The sequence below is a fragment of the Myxine glutinosa genome, chromosome 11, assembly GCF_964187855.1.
Source record: "Myxine glutinosa chromosome 11, kmMyxGlut1.1, whole genome shotgun sequence".
NCBI classification, from domain to species: Eukaryota; Metazoa; Chordata; class Myxini; order Myxiniformes; family Myxinidae; genus Myxine; species Myxine glutinosa.
Genome location: NC_136271.1, coordinates 48,689,500 through 48,707,616, shown reverse-complemented (window position 1 = coordinate 48,707,616; position 18,117 = coordinate 48,689,500). Strand labels below are relative to the sequence as shown.

The window sequence follows — 18,117 nt, the reverse complement described above, 5'->3', positions numbered from 1 at the left end:
ATTGGAGTGAATACTTGGCAGAGATGAACCGAGCCGAGGAGGCATCATCGGAAGAGCGAGGTGATGGAGGGTATGGACTGAGACTGCGACAGTTGGGGAACAATTGGACACAATAAGAAATGGCATATTTGCACCTTTCTTTGTGTACTATCAAGGTATCATTGTGGATGTATCTTCAAAATGAATAAATGTTTGAACAAAGTTCCATTAGAGGGAATAAGTTGAACGATTCCACAACACAATTCTGAATGACAATTGAACTCTTGTGGAAAAGTTTCTTCTAGTTGTAAACGGCAGGAAAGCAAAACAATGAGCATTATATTGTATTATTGTTATGACTGCACGTATAAACTGTACAAAGGATAGACATTTTAGTTGCAGTGAGAACTGAAGTAGTTGTAATTTTGCTGCTTGTAAAGTAATTTGTCAGCACAACCACTCATCGTGTGTATTATCCATACTGTCCTAAGTTTACACCTGTAATGCTTGCTTTGTCTGCATCGTTGTCTCCTCGATTGTTGCCGATGGGTGAAGTTCTGTCATGGGAAAACCAACTGGAAAGGATGATAAAGATTGTAAATTACAGAATTCTTCAATTTGCTTTTGCGTCATGTGGTTCAGTCCTTCAGCAAATCACAAGCAGGGGTGTGAAGAGGGAACTTGAGGCAATGGCATTCGCATGTAATTATTTATCAACACACACACACACACACACACACGCACGCACGCACACACAGTCGTGGCCAAAAATATTGGCCTTTTTCACTTTTTTTTCAAATTACTCACAATTTTCTCCAAAAATAAGTTGAAATTGACAAAAGTATTTGGTCTCCACAATTCTTTATTTCGCTGTTAAGATTACAGAACCTTTGTTTTTGATTCAGAACTCAATATATTGTTACGGATCTCAGAGACGGCACTCCCCGTAGCAAGGGGGAGTTAATCCCCTTGGCCTGTTAAGCTGGCCGTCTCTAGTCCTGGTACTTATAACGCTCCTTTGCGGGGTGAGATTGGTCAGGGTTATTGGTCAAGGTGTTCTCCCGAATACCTTTACCAATCCCTCCGTAAAGCAGGGAGACAAGTACCGCTCAAACCACGGACAAGATGGTATTTGCCGAGCGGTTTAGCAATCCGCGATTCGAGCCGTTAGCAATTGACTAACCCGATTCTGCGCGTTGGCAAAATCGTGCCACAGGTACCAATGGGGAAATCACTAAAGCGATCGGGTGAGAGGAAGCCAAATAACCAAAAAGGGTAAGGGCGCCTTCACATACACGGATTATTCTTACGAGTCCTTACGGATCGCCAACTCGTAGTCAATCGCAAGCATCCGTAAATAACGGAAGATGATTTTTGACATGTCAAAAGTTGTTGCGAGTTGTGACGAGTTATCTACGGATACCAGCGAGTTATTTACGGATGCTTGTGATTGACTACGAGTTGGCGATCCGTAAGGACTCGTAAGAATAATCCGTGTATGTGAAGGTTGCATAAGGAAGAACACAGGTTTATTTCTATACTAAAAGAGGAAACGAAAGGCAAATATACAAGTAGGAAAAAGCAGATACACAGGGCAACCTTAAAAACAGTCTTAATTATCAACGCCCAGGACAGAACACACAGACATACACGAAAGGGGAATAGCAGGCAGGAATGACTGGAAGAGGGAGAAGGTCCAGGTGGGACAGCAGGGCTGGAAGGTCCGGGCAGAGGCACAGCATTTAGGTCCGCTCCAGGCTGGAAGTGAATAGCCAGCGGCAGCTTCTGGTCTCGTATCTCACACGGTCGGACAATGCGAATAAAGCGCGGGATTGTCGCCGTCAAACGGACCCACTCTCCTCCTTACAATGCTCCGTATCCTCGTCGGGTACCTTACTCATCTGCCGGATCACGTCTTCCCCTCAAGCAGTCCATCGCAGCCGCTTTTATTGTCCGTCTCGGAATCAAGCTGCCGGCTCTGATGACACGCCTACTGGTTGGCTCACCTCAGCGCTGGTTGGTCGGTAAGGGCTTGCTGACTCCACCTCTGCTGACGAGTCGACGTGCCACACCTTGTTCTTGTGGCCCCGCCCCCTTCTTCCTTGGCTTCAGACCGCAGAGCTTATGGCGGCATGGTGCCAGCAAAACAGCCCAATGCAAACGGCGGCAAACGCTGCCCTACTGCTACTGCGGAGACGATTGGGGGAATTGAAAGGGGCCTATCTTATTTGATTAATGCAACGCAGATTCAACTATTGGGAACAGATCCTTAACTGAAACACATAATAATGAAATAACTACGGAGAGGTCCTAAGGTTCGCTATGTGTTGTACATGGACTAACTAGGGTGCGATCTTTAACAAAGCCAATTGATGGGGATATTTACAGGGGGTCATTTATAAGGGAAACATTTACTAAAATTTACTAGTGAAGGTTCTAAAAACCGTAACAATATCCTTTTAAATCAGAAAAGAAAAAGAAATGGCATTGACAAAATTATTAACACTCTAGACTTAATATTTGATAGCACAGCCTTTGGACAAAATAACTGCAGTCATGCGCTTCCTATAGCCATGAATGAGCTTCCTACACCTCCCTACTGGCAGTTTGGTCCACTCTTCATGTGCAAACTGCTCCAGTTCTCCCAGATTTGAAGGGTGCCTTCTCCCAACTGCTGTTTTCAGATCTCCCACAGGTGTTCAATGGGATTTAGGTCTGGAATCATTGCTGGCCACTTCAGAACAGTCCAGCGTTTTGTCTTGAACCATTCCTGGGTACTTTATGAAGTGTGTTTGGGGTCATTGTCCTGCTGCAAGACCCATGACCTTCAACGGAGACCCAGCTTTCTGACACTGAGTTGAACATTGCACTCCAAAATGCCTTGGTAATTTCCTGATGCCATGCACACTTTCAATGCACCCAGTGCCAGAGGCAGCACAGCAACCCCAAAACGTCACTGAACCTCCTCCATGTTTGACTGTAGGGAAGGTGTTCTTTTTTTTGAAGGCTTCATTTTGTTATCTGTAAACATAGAGATGATGTGCTTTACCAAAAAATTCTTTTTTTTATCAAAAATTTTGGTCTCATCTATCCACAGGACATTCTCCCAGAAGGATTTTGGCTTGTTCAGGTGTTTTGGAAAACTCCAGTCAGGCTTTCTCAGCATTGGGGTCCTCCTGGGTCTCCTACTATAAAACCCCCTTTCATTGAGTTGGCGACGGATGGTGTGAGTTGAAATTGTCGTACCTTGTGTCTGAAGGTCAGCTTGAATCTGTTTGGGAGTTGATCGAGGTGCTTGCTCCACCATTCGAACAATCCTGCGTTGCAATCTTCGATCAAGTTTTCTCTTGCGGCCACGTCCAGGGAGGTTGGCTACATTGCCATGGGCCTTAAACTTCCTAACATTGTGTACGGTGGATACAGGAACATCAAGGTCTCTGGAGATGGACTTGTAGCCTTGAGATTGTCCATGCTTGGCTACAATCTTGTGTCTGACCTCCTTGGACAATTCTCTGGTTTTCTTTCTTTTCTCCATACTCATTGCAGAACACACAGTGACACAAAACAGCAGAATACCTCCTTTTCTCTGTTCAAACTGGTTGAACGAGTGATTTTTATATTGCAGGTACCTGCCACTCACCACAGGTGAGTTCAACTCCAAAGTAAAGGAGAATCACCTGCTTGAAATCTAATTATTTTGAACAACTTCTAAAAGATGCCAATAATATTGTCCGGGCCATTTTAGGAATTCTGTGTGGAATAAACTAAGATTTAGTAATTGCTTTGTTACTCTCGCCAGATGAGGACAATGCATGAGGACAAGGGTCCGTTTGCCCATCTGTCTGCTTGTCCACACAGAACGTGAGTATGTTTTTCTCTACAACCGTTCATCCAATTGCCAATAAATTTTCACCAAAGGAGCGCCTCCTCCTGTATAATTTTTAAAATGATAATTATGACCATCACATCACATGGTACAGGCGCCACCTTGGAAAAACTGAAAAACTTCGCATCTCTAACTCTGAAACCGCTCCATGGGAAAAAAATGAAACATGGCTGTCTCATTGTCAAGTACTCCCTCCCCGTGGGGAACAACATACATTGATGATGATGTCATCCATGCCATCATTCTGAGGACATAATTAGACAAGTACAATTAGACATGTCACCTCCAGGTCTTTAAAACAGCTGTTCACCACCATCTCTTAACTTCCCCCATCCAAAACCTTGATCTTCTCTACCCCCGCTAATTTCACCCCAAATCCACTTTTTTGAAATACCAACTTCTGTCCTGGAAGTCCTTGGTGTCATTGTGTTTTATACTTCTCCCCCCCCCCCCCCCCCCCCCACCCACCCAAGCCCTCTCCCTCCCACACATCTCCCTGCTCTCAAATGTTATGTTTGTGTGCTTCCCCCTCCCAATCTTGTCTTCCGCTCCCTCTTTTTATATATTTTGTGTGTCTGGTTGATTTGTTTGTGAAATAAATGTCAGCTCTTTCACGAGCCTCGATTCAGTATACAAAAAAAAGAAAAAAGAAAAGAAAAAAAGTAGAACATGAGATCTGATCAGTTTGAAATTTCTTGAGCTATCTACACAAAAATTGCACGTCAAAATTAAATTGATGACCTCATCGGCCACGTGTTTGGCAGCCATATTGTATTGAAAATGAAAACCTTCAAAAATCTTTTCCAGAATGGTTTATTATATCGATGCGAAACTCCACACACATGATCTACTAGCCTTGGGTAATAAAGTTTGAAAACGATCAAGTCATAGGTCACATGGTCTGGCAGCCATATTGGACTTAAGGAAATATTCAAAAAATTGTTTCTCTGAAAGCGCTTACCCTATCGATGTGAAGTTTTACAGATATCATCTCACACCATTGCTGTATATAATGTGAAAATGGTGACGTCATAGGTCACGTCATTTGGCAGCCATCTTGGATAGAAAAACGAACCTTATCCGAAACAACACGAAACAAACACCACACAAAATGCACCCCACAAACATGTCCTGGTGAGGGTCTGCAATCTCAGATTACTCTTTTTTGTTGTTCATGTGGAGTTAATCACGGATCACACAACCAAAGAACTGGGTAATTGCATGAATAAAACATTTTCATACCCAATGATGCCTCCAGGCTCCATCAGGAACAAGTCATGAGAAAGATTCTCGGTGACCTCTCAGTTTATCAGCTGAAGTTCTGGAAGATACCGTTTCATCACAAAATTCCAAAATACGGCACTCGGTAGACGGTGCATACTTCCACCAGGCTGAACAGTTAAAGTTTTGTATCCCACTGATAAGCCGGAACCAAAACCTAATTGGCTTGTTCTTGTCGCCTAACTAAGTCATCCACCAACTTTGTCATAACTTGTCCACAACTTTTTGAGATATCGTGTTATATATTGTTTTTGGGCCGATCTCTCAATGGTGAAAAATTACTTTAAAATTTTAGTATCCAGATCTTCACCAAAATCTAATCAATTCATCATCATCACACAGCAAACCTGTCCACAAAGTTCCCTCCGAATCTGTCCATAACTTTTTGAGATATCCTGCTCACAGACAAATGGGTGTCTGTACCACAGACAAACAAACACGGAACCATCCATCTTCAGTGGCGGAGGTAAAAACGAGATTGTTGATGATAAAGCTTTATGGACTTTTGCCACCACTTCTTTCATCAGTTTCATTTATCAATACCTTTTAATTCGTTTACCTGGATATGGTTAGGAACAATGGGAGAAGGAATGCAAAGCATTGCGGTGGATAGGGAGGAACACCTTTACACTAATCTTTGGCACAATGAGAGTAAAAGAGCATATTGTGGACAATCGTGAAACATTGCAGCCACACTGTAAACCAGCACACAAACAAAAGCATTTGGCACAAAACAATTCCAATTTTATTGTTAAAGAGGAATACATAAATTTAAGGTTACCCGTTGTTTGCAAGCACCAAACTGTTTTCATTTTGCCTTTTTATAAATGGAAAATACAATGTGCACAAAGCATTGAATGTGTGGCTACTTCCTTAACAATAATGGAGCATTGGATGTGCTGCTACTTCCACAAGAATGGAGCATTGGATGTTCAACTACATCCATAACAATAATGGAGCGTTGGATGTGTGGCTACTTCCATAAGAATGGAGCGTTGGATGGTCGCTACTTCCATAAGAATGGAGCGTTGGATGTGTGGCTACTTCCATAAGAATGGAGCGTTGGATGTGTGGCTACTTCCATAAGAATGGAGCGTTGGATGGTCGCTACTTCCATAAGAATGGAGCGTTGGATGTGTGGCTACTTCCATAAGAATGGAGCGTTGGATGTGTGGCTACTTCCATAAGAATGGAGCGTTGGATGTGTGGCTACTTCCATAAGAATGGAGCGTTGGATGTGTGGCTACTTCCATAAGAATGGAGCGTTGGATGTGTGGCTACTTCCATAAGAATGGAGCGTTGGATGTGCGGCTACTTCCATAAGAATGGAGCGTTGGATGTGTGGCTACTTCCATAAGAATGGAGCGTTGGATGTGTGGCTACTTCCATAAGAATGGAGCGTTGGATGTGTGGCTACTTCCATAAGAATGGAGCGTTGGATGTGTGGCTACTTCCATAAGAATGGAGCGTTGGATGTGTGGCTACTTCCATAAGAATGAAGCATTGGATGTGTGGCTACTTCCATAAGAATGGAGCGTTGGATGTGTGGCTACTTCCATAAGAATGGAGCGTTGGATGTGTGGCTACTTCCATAAGAATGGAGCGTTGGATGTGCGGCTACTTCCATAAGAATGGAGCGTTGGATGTGTGGCTACTTCCATAAGAATGGAGCGTTGGATGTGTGGCTACTTCCATAAGAATGGAGCGTTGGATGTGTGGCTACTTCCATAAGAATGGAGCGTTGGATGTGTGGCTACTTCCATAAGAATGGAGCGTTGGATGTGTGGCTACTTCCATAAGAATGGAGCGTTGGATGTGTGGCTACTTCCATAAGAATGGAGCGTTGGATGTGTGGCTACTTCCATAAGAATGGAGCGTTGGATGTGTGGCTACTTCCATAAGAATGAAGCATTGGATGTGTGGCTACTTCCATAAGAATGGAGCGTTGGATGTGTGGCTACTTCCATAAGAATGGAGCGTTGGATGTGTGGCTACTTCCATAAGAATGGAGCGTTGGATGTGCGGCTACTTCCATAAGAATGGAGCGTTGGATGTGTGGCTACTTCCATAAGAATGGAGCGTTGGATGTGTGGCTACTTCCATAAGAATGGAGCGTTGGATGTGTGGCTACTTCCATAAGAATGGAGCGTTGGATGTGCGGCTACTTGCATAACATTAATGGAGCGTTGGCAGTGTGGTAACTTCCTCACCAATGGAGCGCTGGACATGTCGTTACTTCCATAACAGTGGGACATATTGTGCATGTAACAGTAGAAAATATGAATACCAAAAAGCGAGGCGATACGGGAATGCCAAAACCAATAAAGCAGTAGGTCTACAGACTTGAGCATTAGGCAAGCTGGAGTTTGGTTCGTTCTTGGTCGGAGAAAACAAGCCGAGAAATTGGAGGCCTTCATAATCAGCTGTCTATTCTCAAAGAGCATGATAGTCTCTTTATAGAACAGGAAAAAATCTGAATTCTCTATTTCAAAGGTTGAGAGCTGTCGTGCTGATTACGCAACCACCTTACAGGTTTCGAGTAGAAAATGTTTAGCAAATAAGACTTCGATGAAATTGGTTTAATAATAAATTATATAACCTCAATTCCAGGTGTCCCGATTAACCAAAGAGTTGCAGTTAAGGTAAGTGAAGTGCCTCGAGTAAAGTGACGGTCTAAGACAAACAGCATTTTCATCGTCTTGGAATGTGCTGTGGTAGAACCAAGTGGGTGCCAAGTCACAGCCTTCTTCCTCACGAGAGGTTGAAGGTCAGAGGTCAGATTGACCATAGAGTGCCGACGCGAAGGAGGAATAGTCAAGAGCTCCGGGTGGGGCCACTGGATCGGTGCTCGGTGACATGCTGGCGATGCAGTACTCGGCCTGCTCCGGTGGGAGCTCCTGACGCAACTCCTCGGGGAGGATGTATGGCTGCCGGAAGAGAGAGCACAGCTATAGATTTGCGCTGTGCCGATATAGGTCAACCCCTTGGAATTCAATACAAGAAACTCTCTTACAATCATAAACTGATAACTTATTGCCCATTAATATGGTACGGTTCCATCATTGTCGCACTATTCTAATTATTCATACAAACTGGTCTTCATCAATGATCTGGTCTTCTGGTCTTCATCAATGATCTCTCTGACTCTCTTGAAAATCCTCTCTATCTCTTTGCTGATGACTCTACACTCTGTCGCTCCATTCCTCATCTCTCAGATCGGCAGTCTGCAGCCTCCTCACTCTCTGCAGACCTGGACAAAATCACAGACTGGGCAAACAAGTGGAACATGTCTTTCAATCCTGACAAATCTCACACTCTTACGATGTCTCTCCGAAAAGACTGATTGGACAACCCTCCCATCCACTTTCTGAATAATCCTCTCCAAGAAGTTCTGTCACTCAAGCTTTTGGGTCTCACTATCTGCCATGATCTTTCCTGGGAAAACCACATTTCAAATCTGGCCTCCAAAGCCAGTCGCCGACTGGGCATCCTCCGTCGTGCGAAGTCCTTCCTTGGCACACCTGAGCTCCTCACCACATACAAGGCTTTCATCTGCAGCTCAATGGAATACTGCTCTCCCCTCTGGGCTGGTGCTCCTGCCTCACACCTAGCTCGTCTTCACGCTGTTGAAACCAAAGCGTTCAAAATCATTGGAATCTCCCGCGAGGAAGCTAACTCCAAGGGCCTTTCACTCACTCACCGCAGGCAGGTGGGTGGTCTTTCCGTCTTCTACAGACTCCTCTCTGGCCTTGCTCCCCCAGCTCTCTCTGGGCTCTGTCCCCCAAATATTCCTACAGGTCACACAAGATCTGCCTGCAACCCTCTTATGGTTAAACTGCCAAAATCAAGACTCTCTGCTCACCTTCACTCCTTCATTCCTCTTTTCTCCCGCCTCTGGAACAAACTCCCTCACTCTCTCTCTTCAATCCCACTCCACCCTCCAGGTCTTTAAAACAGCTGTTCACCACCATCTCTTATCTTATCTTCCCCCATCCAAAACCTTGATCTTTTCTACCCCCACTAATTTAACCCCAAATCCACTTTTTTGAAATACCAACTTCTGTCCTGGAAGTCCTTGGTATCCTTGTGTTTTATACTTCTCCCACCCCCCCAACCCCCCCCCCCTTCCCACGCCTCCTCCCCCCCAAGCCCTCTCCCTCCCACACATCTCCCTGCTCTCAAATGTTATGTTTGTGTGCTTCCCCTTCTCTCCCCATCTTGTCTTCCGCTCCCTCTTTTTACATATTTTGTTTGTCTGGTTGATTTGTTTGTGTAATAAATGTTAGCTCTTTCACGAGCCTCAATTCAGTATACAAAAACAAAACAAACAAAAAAACATGTATGAATGAATGATCGTTTTAAGGCCATTTTCCTCGCTAAAGCGGGGGTTAGCCTTGCGGGCCCCATGACAATCATGGTTCCCTGTTTGAGGCAATGTTTTTATGGCCGGATGCCCTTCCTGACCCCAACCCTTGGTCACGCTCTTACGATGCGCAGGGATACGGTGTACCTATTCTAAACCGGGGTACACACCGGTATCATTCACCCTAGCAAGCTGGTACTCAATTTGCCGACCTCGGAAGGATGACAGGCTGAGTCAACCCCCCTGGCGTTAAATCAGCGACCGACCGGGATTCGAACCCAGGGTCCTAGGATCCCAAGCCAGCACCCTAACCGCCAAGCCAACACCAGGCTACAAACATGTATGTGCACCAGAAATACAGCCTGCTGACCGATGGCCGTGGTGTGCCTACCTTGTCCCCTGCAAGAATGCGGAAGGCCTCGACGGTCTGTTCCGTAGACCCTGTGGCCCCGGCCTCTCGTGCCATGACGTCAAGAAATGCTGCGAAAGAGACGACTCCCGCTCCGACTGGATCGGCACCTGCCAAGATTCGAGCGAACTCGGCCTCTCCCTGCCAACACGTCGCATCCCATTATATATGAGCAGACATTTTAGCCAGAAAACTAAAAGAGCACTACATAAAGGGAGGATAGAATGATGGAACAACATGGAGATATTGCGAAGGACAATCGGTGTTTGTTTATGACGGAATTTTAAAGAAATGACAGGATGGGCTTGCAAATACGAGTGGATTATCAATCAAGAGGACAACACCAAAGATCAGGTAAAACACGTTTCAGTGTTGTATCGAGTCTGGACCCGAGATCACATGGTCAAAATGGCGAATGCTTTACCAGAAACATGGCCCATGGAGATGAGGCATGCACGGAAGTCCTCGGCATCAAGAATCCCTTTCTTCTTCTGCTCTCCAGCCCGGGAATGAAGTACAAAGAGATAAATTATCCTTTGATGCATCACGTGACAAGCACATGCAAACCCACTGGTACAGTTGTGACGTTTCATCCAAATACTCTTGTAATTAATTCACCATTTTGTTAAATTCCAAAAACATGAACGTTTCTACTCAAACAAATGATGGCACATCCAGTGGCCCTCATGAGGGACGAAGCAGAACATGCATGTGCAGCTCCAAAATACTGCCCTGGAAGGTCAGAACAACAAGCCTTGATTGGACTACATAATGAAGACAACCATTGTTATCATTGTTGTGTCTGTGTCTTTATACACCTTGTGCGGACATGGACTTTACAATTATCAACTGTTCTTTGAGAGGTCTTTGAGAGGTCAGCAAGCCAGGTGTTTTTCCTCATGGTCATCAAGCCAGGTATTTTTCCATCAAGGTCAGTAAGCTAGGTGTTTTGTTTTTGTTATGACAATCCATTACCAACATGCTTGTTTTCCTAATACTAGCTTAATTCTCTGAAAGGTAAAATCTCTCTATCCTTAATACTGTACGGCTGTCCTGAGCTGCTTTGAACCCACAACAAATGGAATCTGCCAATTCAGTGTCAACACCACTCAATGTGGTGATCGAGTGGTGTTGACACTGAATTGGTGTTGCCAACACCACACAAAGATTGTTTCACTTTCCCTTTGTGCAATTGTTGTGATAGTCCTGCGTTAGTCTTAAAGTAGGAAACAAGAGACGAGATGCACATCAAATGACATCATAAATATTTTCCTGAAACCCCATAAAATGAACCCTTATGCCTTACAAAGAATGCTCTCCTACATTATTTTGAATTTGATCACAATATTTTGATATTAACCAATCCTAATGATGAATTGCCTTCACTCTGCTATACGTTCTGACAGCAATAAGCATGCAGAGCTCACTGATCCAAACACAGGGATTCAATTACTGAACAAGGACGCCATTAAAACCACAACGATACGGTTCTCTCACTTTGTCAAAGTGGTTGAATGCGGCCTGCAATTCTCGCAGTTGTTCGGGTGTGAGGTTCCGGGCTCCACCGGCAGCCTCGGTCTCCAGTTGTGATTCGGCGTGAGCTAGTGCCGTACCCAAGGCCTCCCATCCCACCCGCACTCGCTGTAGGTGCACACAAAGCCAATGGCGCGCTCAGTGTGGATAGAACGTGAAACAGAGTGTACTTTGTGCATAACTGAGAAACATTTCAAACTTTATGAAAGTTTTAAGTGTTATTAGAAAGCAATCTTAAGGGAAGCTGGGGTAATGGAAATGTATTCTTACAATATCAAATCACTTGTTCAAACATACACTTTTAACACAAGATTTATTGAGTCATGAGTGACGACGATGGCCTGATGACCCCTTTTGGATGTAATGGCATTTAAGGAAACATGTGGCATTTAGGCCTGGAAGTTGGATTCCAGCTTTTTGTTGCCAGTATGCTTCCCATCCTTTAGCTTTAAGGTGGAAAAATATCAAATCAACTCTGACCGATAACAAAAAGATATACACAGTAGCTGAAACGAATTAAAAGTTGCAAAATTATACTCGAAATTCCACATCTTTGTCGTTCTTGAAACCTTATTAGAAGTGGAGATCTGTGGAAAACGGACAACGTTTCTTAGAAAAAAAAAACAGAAAAAAAAGCAACCTTATATTCTATACGCTGTGGCCCACACCACTAGTTTAATCAGTGTCCAACAAAATAGAACCAGAAGACGACAACTCAGAAGCTGACAAGCAGACAACATATCTTTATCCCTTCACAAAATAAAAACTAATAAATTTCATTCAATGGTTAGGACTATATCTTTCAGGAAGTCATGAGACTTCCTATATGTAGGGGATGGCATGGATACGCCATACATTTAATATACCACAAATCCTCAAAATACTCGACCAAGATACAAACTTATAAACCTACCTGTCGTCTGTGGAGGGTTTCACATCCAATAAAGTAGATGGTATTCATAGAATGCTTACCCTGCGCAGTCAACTTGGTGCGAGCAAACTCTTCTGTTTTTGAACGTTTTTTTCTTTGATCCAATATGGCTGCCAGACCACGTGAGCGATTACATCACAAATGTATATTCTCTAATATAATTGTTGCGTAGATCACGTTCAAGAAATTTCAAACTGATCAGACTGTGTTGTCCCTGTCGAATTATGACGTCATAATTACGGCACCAATGACCATCATTAACGGCAACTATTGGAGTTCTTTACAATGAGCCACGTTTCAATTTTTTCCATGGAGTGCTTTTGGAGATAGAGGTGCAACGTTTTTCGGTTTTGCCAAGATGGCGCCTGTACCACGTGACCTACAGCGTCATAATTATCATTAATAAATTATACAGAAGACGGCGCTCCTGTGGTACAAATTTCATGTCCATCTGACTAACAGTTGCAGAAGAAAATGAATTTTTAAAAAATGCAGACACGTCACATGTACGCACCCGAATGCCTAACCCTGTTGTCGCTTCGCGAGCGCAGGGTAATGCTCACACTTTTGGACAGCATCGCTGAGCTACAAAACTGACCGAATCAAAATAGCCCGATTGTAATTCTTCTTTTCAGACAGACTAACTCACAATTGGTTTAAACACAAATCGACTGAAATTTATAGCGGGAAGGTCCATGACGACTCAAATTCTTCATAACTTCAACGGATTCCATGAAAAGTAACCAAAACTGCATCACTACTCATGGGAATATGAAGGGAAACGAGCGGAGGGTGGGACCACACCTGTCAATCAGCCTAGTAGGGGCGGGGCCTCAGACAATTGCCAGAGGGCCAATCACACCCAATGAGTGTGGTTATGACTGCGTGAAATGACATACAATCCGACAGTAGCCAACAGATCAACACGTTCAAATAATAAAATAAGCAATACACCTGGGCGTTCACCTGCTAGAATAAAGCGGTATAATACACCGAATAAAGGTATTTTAAACAGGATGACTGTGTTTAAACCAATTTAAATGGTTGCTAGGCAACGGTCAACTTCTCCTAGGCAACGGTCAACGGTCAACTTCTCATTGGTGCCGTAATTATGACGTCATAATTAAAAAAAATTCAAAAATTCATTCTACAGGCCAGCATGTAGAATCATATTAACGTAATCATAAGACCTAATTTTTTTTAACCTATTTTGGGTGGAGAGGGGGGCAACCCACCCTCCTCCCCCTCGTAGACCCCCTTAGATCCCGATTTCTCTCATGCCGTGAAGGAACATTAGTACATCACAGATGAAGGTTGAGATCAAGTTTAATCAAAATTGTGTGTGTATTTTCAAAGAGAGCAAATACCTAGTTTAGGGACCTCAAACCACCCCCCCCCCCCCTCCCTGACCCTCTTTCCCAATCCCATCAGCAGTTTCGGAGAGGTTGCAAGTATTTACGGACTGATGGACTGATGTGTGTGTGTGTGTGTGTGTGTGTGTGTGTGTGTGTGTGTGTGTGTGTGTGTGTGTTACGTTAGTTGCGACTGTGTTTGTTTAACCAGTGATATATTAAACAGTGTTTGTTAACTTATTAAAGGGGAACCCAAACGCAAAAAATATTTTTTCTGAAATCCATTAAAAATCATTAATGACGGTCTAATTGGAAGGTATAACTTTTTTCGAATTTATTTTGCCAATCACAAAGTGTTGAAAAAAGGCTGAAGGTGTCGATTTTCAATTTCGTCAATGATGTCACACTTTGTCAGTTTCATCATAATCCAAATGGCGATTTACATAGAGAGACAATGTATTTAGAGCTCGGATTCCGATACCGATTCCTCCATCATTAGCATCTCTGAAGGTTCTCAGTCGGTTGAAACTGATCAGTGAGATTTTGAAGTAACCATTGGAGACAAAATTAGTAATGGAACCGCTTTTGGGGGAATTATGGAGCCATGTATTTGTGCCGTGTCCGTTTCGATGTCCCACCCCAGTGGATGAGGTGGGGGGGGGGGGGAGGGAGGGGGGAGGAAGGATTGGTGGTGAGGTGAGATTGGACACCGGCAGGCCAACACAGGTGTTTGATTCACTGCTCAAATCGCCCATGTCCATAATATGCTGAGAACTCGGTAGCGATGGTGCTACAGTTTTGAGCGACGGCTGTTTCTTTGGCTTAATTGTGGGGAGGGCATCCTCTCTCAATCATGGTGGATAACCACAAGATCTAGCCATCTCTGTTGTTTCATAACAGTGCTCTGTAAAATGTTCTGAGCACAAGAGGGAATATTTTGTAGGCCCGATACACACGCAAGTATTTCGGACAAACCTCGCATCTTTCAGCCATTAGTGTAGCACGACACCATGTCCGATTGTATTTCTACAATCACCAAGGACGCATCGACCTGGCATATTTGGAGAAATTCCAAAATTATTCGCCGTTTGAATAAAATGGTACTGCGATGTAACCCGTCGACAGTATGCATTTGGTGGTCGACTTCCTGGCGCGACATCACGGCCAATCGTGAAGAAGAAGAAGATTTCGAATTTTAATTGCAAATTGACCCACTTTATAAACCGGAATTCGGAAAAAGACATCATATCAATTGCGTAGGGACGAAGGGATAGATTAGCGTCGAAGTGGTCCTCTTTAGTGGTTTGGGTTACTCTTTAATATATCACTGGTTATAGCCTGGTGTTGGCTTAGCGATTAGGGTGCCGGCTTGGGATCCTAGGATACCGGGTTCACATCCCGGTCGATCGCTGAATTAACGCCAGGGGGATTGACTCAGCCTGTCATCCTTCCGAGGTCGGCAAATTGAGTACCAGCTCACTGTTAATTCCGTGTGTGTCGCAAGAGGCGACTAACAGAGTTGGCGGCAGGAAGGGCATCCGGCCATAAAACATTGCTTCAAAAAGGGGACCACGGTGTCGGTGCCCGAAAAAGGCCAACCCCTGCTCTGCAGGGAAAAATGGCCTCTAAAGGTGGTTCTTGAATATATCACTGGTTATATTAATACATGGAAACCATCAACATACACTGTCCTTGTAAATGGATGCAGGGATGGACAGGGAACAACTATTACTTAAATTAAGATGAAGGGATGGGTTTCACATGATGATTTATTGTGACCATCCCTACCTTGTTTACATACCTTTCGATATACCATCCCTCCATTATTTTACATTACAAAAAAGAATTTTATTACTTATAAACATTTATCATCTTTGCTGTGACATTCAGTGCGCATCTTTCTTTTTTATGTGACAGTCTCACAAAGTAAGCAAAAGAGCATTTGTGGATGAAATATGAAAAACCTCTTCGGTCTGGTTTAGTCTGATGACTTTTAATGCAAGTGATTAAAACTCGTGGATAACCTGGAGAGTCCAAGCCAATCACAAATGTATTTGCTGTGACGATTTTAATCGAATGGTCCATGTACCTCCATGGGGTAGGGCGTATGGGCGGTATCGTAAACGCCAGCATGGTGTAGTGCTCTGTGTAGTTCCTCGAGACGAGACAAGTTTCCCTCCTGCCTGGAAAACTCCTCTTTCAGTTTGTGCATCTGCACGTTTCGCTCTTCCAGAGAACCACCTACACTCCCCGACACGAGCCGTCCGGCTTCCTGAATACAACAAGCAAGGGAATGTATACAACAAACAATTAGACTGCGATGGTTTCATCTTTCCCAAGTGCATTATGGGAAGAAATATCAATGAAGAACAACTCGACAAGAAGAGCCGAGTACTAAATGCTGTGCAAATGATAGGGAAGTTGTTGGTTGTTCAGGTTACACACTTGATGAGCTGTAGGAGGTGTACTTCACAAAATCATTCCGATGTGCAAAAACATTTTTGACCATTCCTCACCCCTACCTGTGTCCCCAACACCTGCCTTTTCTTTTCGCAACCTTCACACATGTCTGTCTGTGTGTCTGTGTCTCTCTGTCTGTGTGTCTCTCTGTCTGTGTGTGTGTCTCTCTGTCTGTGTGTGTCTTTCTGTCTGTGTGTGTGTCTCTCTGTCTGTGTGTGTGTCTCTCTCTGTCTGTGTGTGTCTCTCTCTGTCTGTGTGTGTCTCTCTCTGTCTGTGTGTGTCTCTCTCTGTCTGTGTGTGTCTCTCTCTGTCTGTGTGTGTCTCTCTCTGTCTGTGTGTGTCTCTCTCTGTCTGTGTGTGTCTCTCTCTGTCTGTGTGTGTCTCTCTCTGTCTGTGTGTGTCTCTCTCTGTCTGTGTGTGTCTCTCTCTGTCTGTGTGTGTCTCTCTCTGTCTGTGTGTGTCTCTCTCTGTCTGTGTGTGTCTCTCTCTGTCTGTGTGTGTCTCTCTCTGTCTGTGTGTGTCTCTCTCTGTCTGTGTGTGTCTCTCTCTGTCTGTGTGTGTCTCTCTCTGTCTGTGTGTGTCTCTCTCTGTCTGTGTGTGTCTCTCTCTGTCTGTGTGTGTCTCTCTCTGTCTGTGTGTGTCTCTCTCTGTCTGTGTGTGTCTCTCTCTGTCTGTGTGTGTCTCTCTCTGTCTGTGTGTGTCTCTCTCTGTCTGTGTGTGTCTCTCTCTGTCTGTGTGTGTCTCTCTCTGTCTGTGTGTGTCTCTCTCTGTCTGTGTGTGTCTCTCTCTGTCTGTGTGTGTCTCTCTCTGTCTGTGTGTGTCTCTCTCTGTCTGTGTGTGTCTCTCTCTGTCTGTGTGTGTCTCTCTCTGTCTGTGTGTCTCTCTCTGTCTGTGTGTCTCTCTCTGTCTGTGTGTCTCTCTCTGTCTGTGTGTCTCTCTCTGTCTGTGTGTCTCTCTCTGTCTGTGTGTCTCTCTCTGTCTGTGTGTCTCTCTCTGTCTGTGTGTCTCTCTCTGTCTGTGTGTGTCTCTCTGTCTGTGTGTGTCTCTGTCTGTGTGTGTCTCTGTCTGTGTGTGTCTCTGTCTGTGTGTGTCTCTGTCTGTGTGTGTCTCTGTCTGTGTGTGTCTCTGTCTGTGTGTGTCTCTGTCTGTGTGTGTCTCTGTCTGTGTGTGTCTCTGTCTGTGTGTGTCTCTGTCTGTGTGTGTCTCTGTCTGTGTGTGTCTCTGTCTGTGTGTGTCCCTGTCTGTGTGTGTCCCTGTCTGTGTGTGTCTCTGTCTGTGTGTGTCTCTGTCTGTGTGTGTCTCTGTCTGTGTGTGTCTCTCTGTGTGTGCCTCTCTGTGTGTGCGTCTCTGTGTGTGCGTCTCTGTGTGTGTGTCTCTCTGTGTGTGTCTCTCTGTCTCTCTCTCTGTCTGTCTCTGTCTGTCTCTGTCTGTCTCTGTCTGTCTCTGTCTGTCTCTGTCTGTCTCTCTCTGTCTGTCTCTGTCTGTCTCTCTCTCTCTCTCCAATATCCTGTGATATTGATCAAGGTCCCAACCTCACTCATAATTTCTCTGTCCTATGATATTCCCATTCGTTTCCTTTTCTCAATGTAACCGCAAACCCCTCTCGCAACCACTGGTATATTCGTAATACATTTATGGCTCCAAAAGCCCCTGTTTATGTTTTCACCCCTGTTTATCTGTCTGTGAGCAGGATATCTAAAAAAGTTATGGACTGATTTGTGGTGGACAGGTTGGGTGTCTGACAAGGACAAATTGAATAGAGTTTGGTGAAGATCGAGATCTGGATACTAGAATTTCTTAAGTGATTCTTCACCATTGAGAGATAGGGACAAAAGCGATATATAGCATGATATCTCAAAAAGTTGTGGACAGATTTGGACAGGTTCGGTGTTTGACAAGGATGAATATTGATTAGATTTTGGT

The 18,117-nt window shown here is 44.3% G+C and overlaps 1 protein-coding gene across 3 annotated transcripts in view; it reads right to left on the bottom strand.

Annotated features, from left to right (window-relative positions):
* Nucleotides 1–4,662: 4,662 nt before the first annotated feature.
* Nucleotides 4,663–18,117, bottom strand: part of LOC137436660 (alpha-actinin-3) — an 81,268-nt gene continuing 67,813 nt past the window's right edge. The window contains exons 17-22 of one of the 3 annotated variants that reach the window (XM_078786639.1): nucleotides 15,824–16,006; nucleotides 11,416–11,559; nucleotides 10,343–10,409; nucleotides 9,901–10,059; nucleotides 6,496–8,073; nucleotides 4,663–6,223 (exon numbers count right to left, since the gene is read on the bottom strand). In XM_078786639.1, coding sequence (XP_078642765.1) covers nucleotides 9,980–10,059; nucleotides 10,343–10,409; nucleotides 11,416–11,559; nucleotides 15,824–16,006 — 474 coding nt within the window. In that variant the 3' untranslated portion in view covers nucleotides 4,663–6,223; nucleotides 6,496–8,073; nucleotides 9,901–9,979. Of the gene's footprint in view, nucleotides 8,074–9,900; nucleotides 10,060–10,342; nucleotides 10,410–11,415; nucleotides 11,560–15,823; nucleotides 16,007–18,117 lie in introns of all 3 variants that reach the window. The other 2 variants (XM_078786638.1, XM_068130654.2) reach the window with 2 other exon arrangements.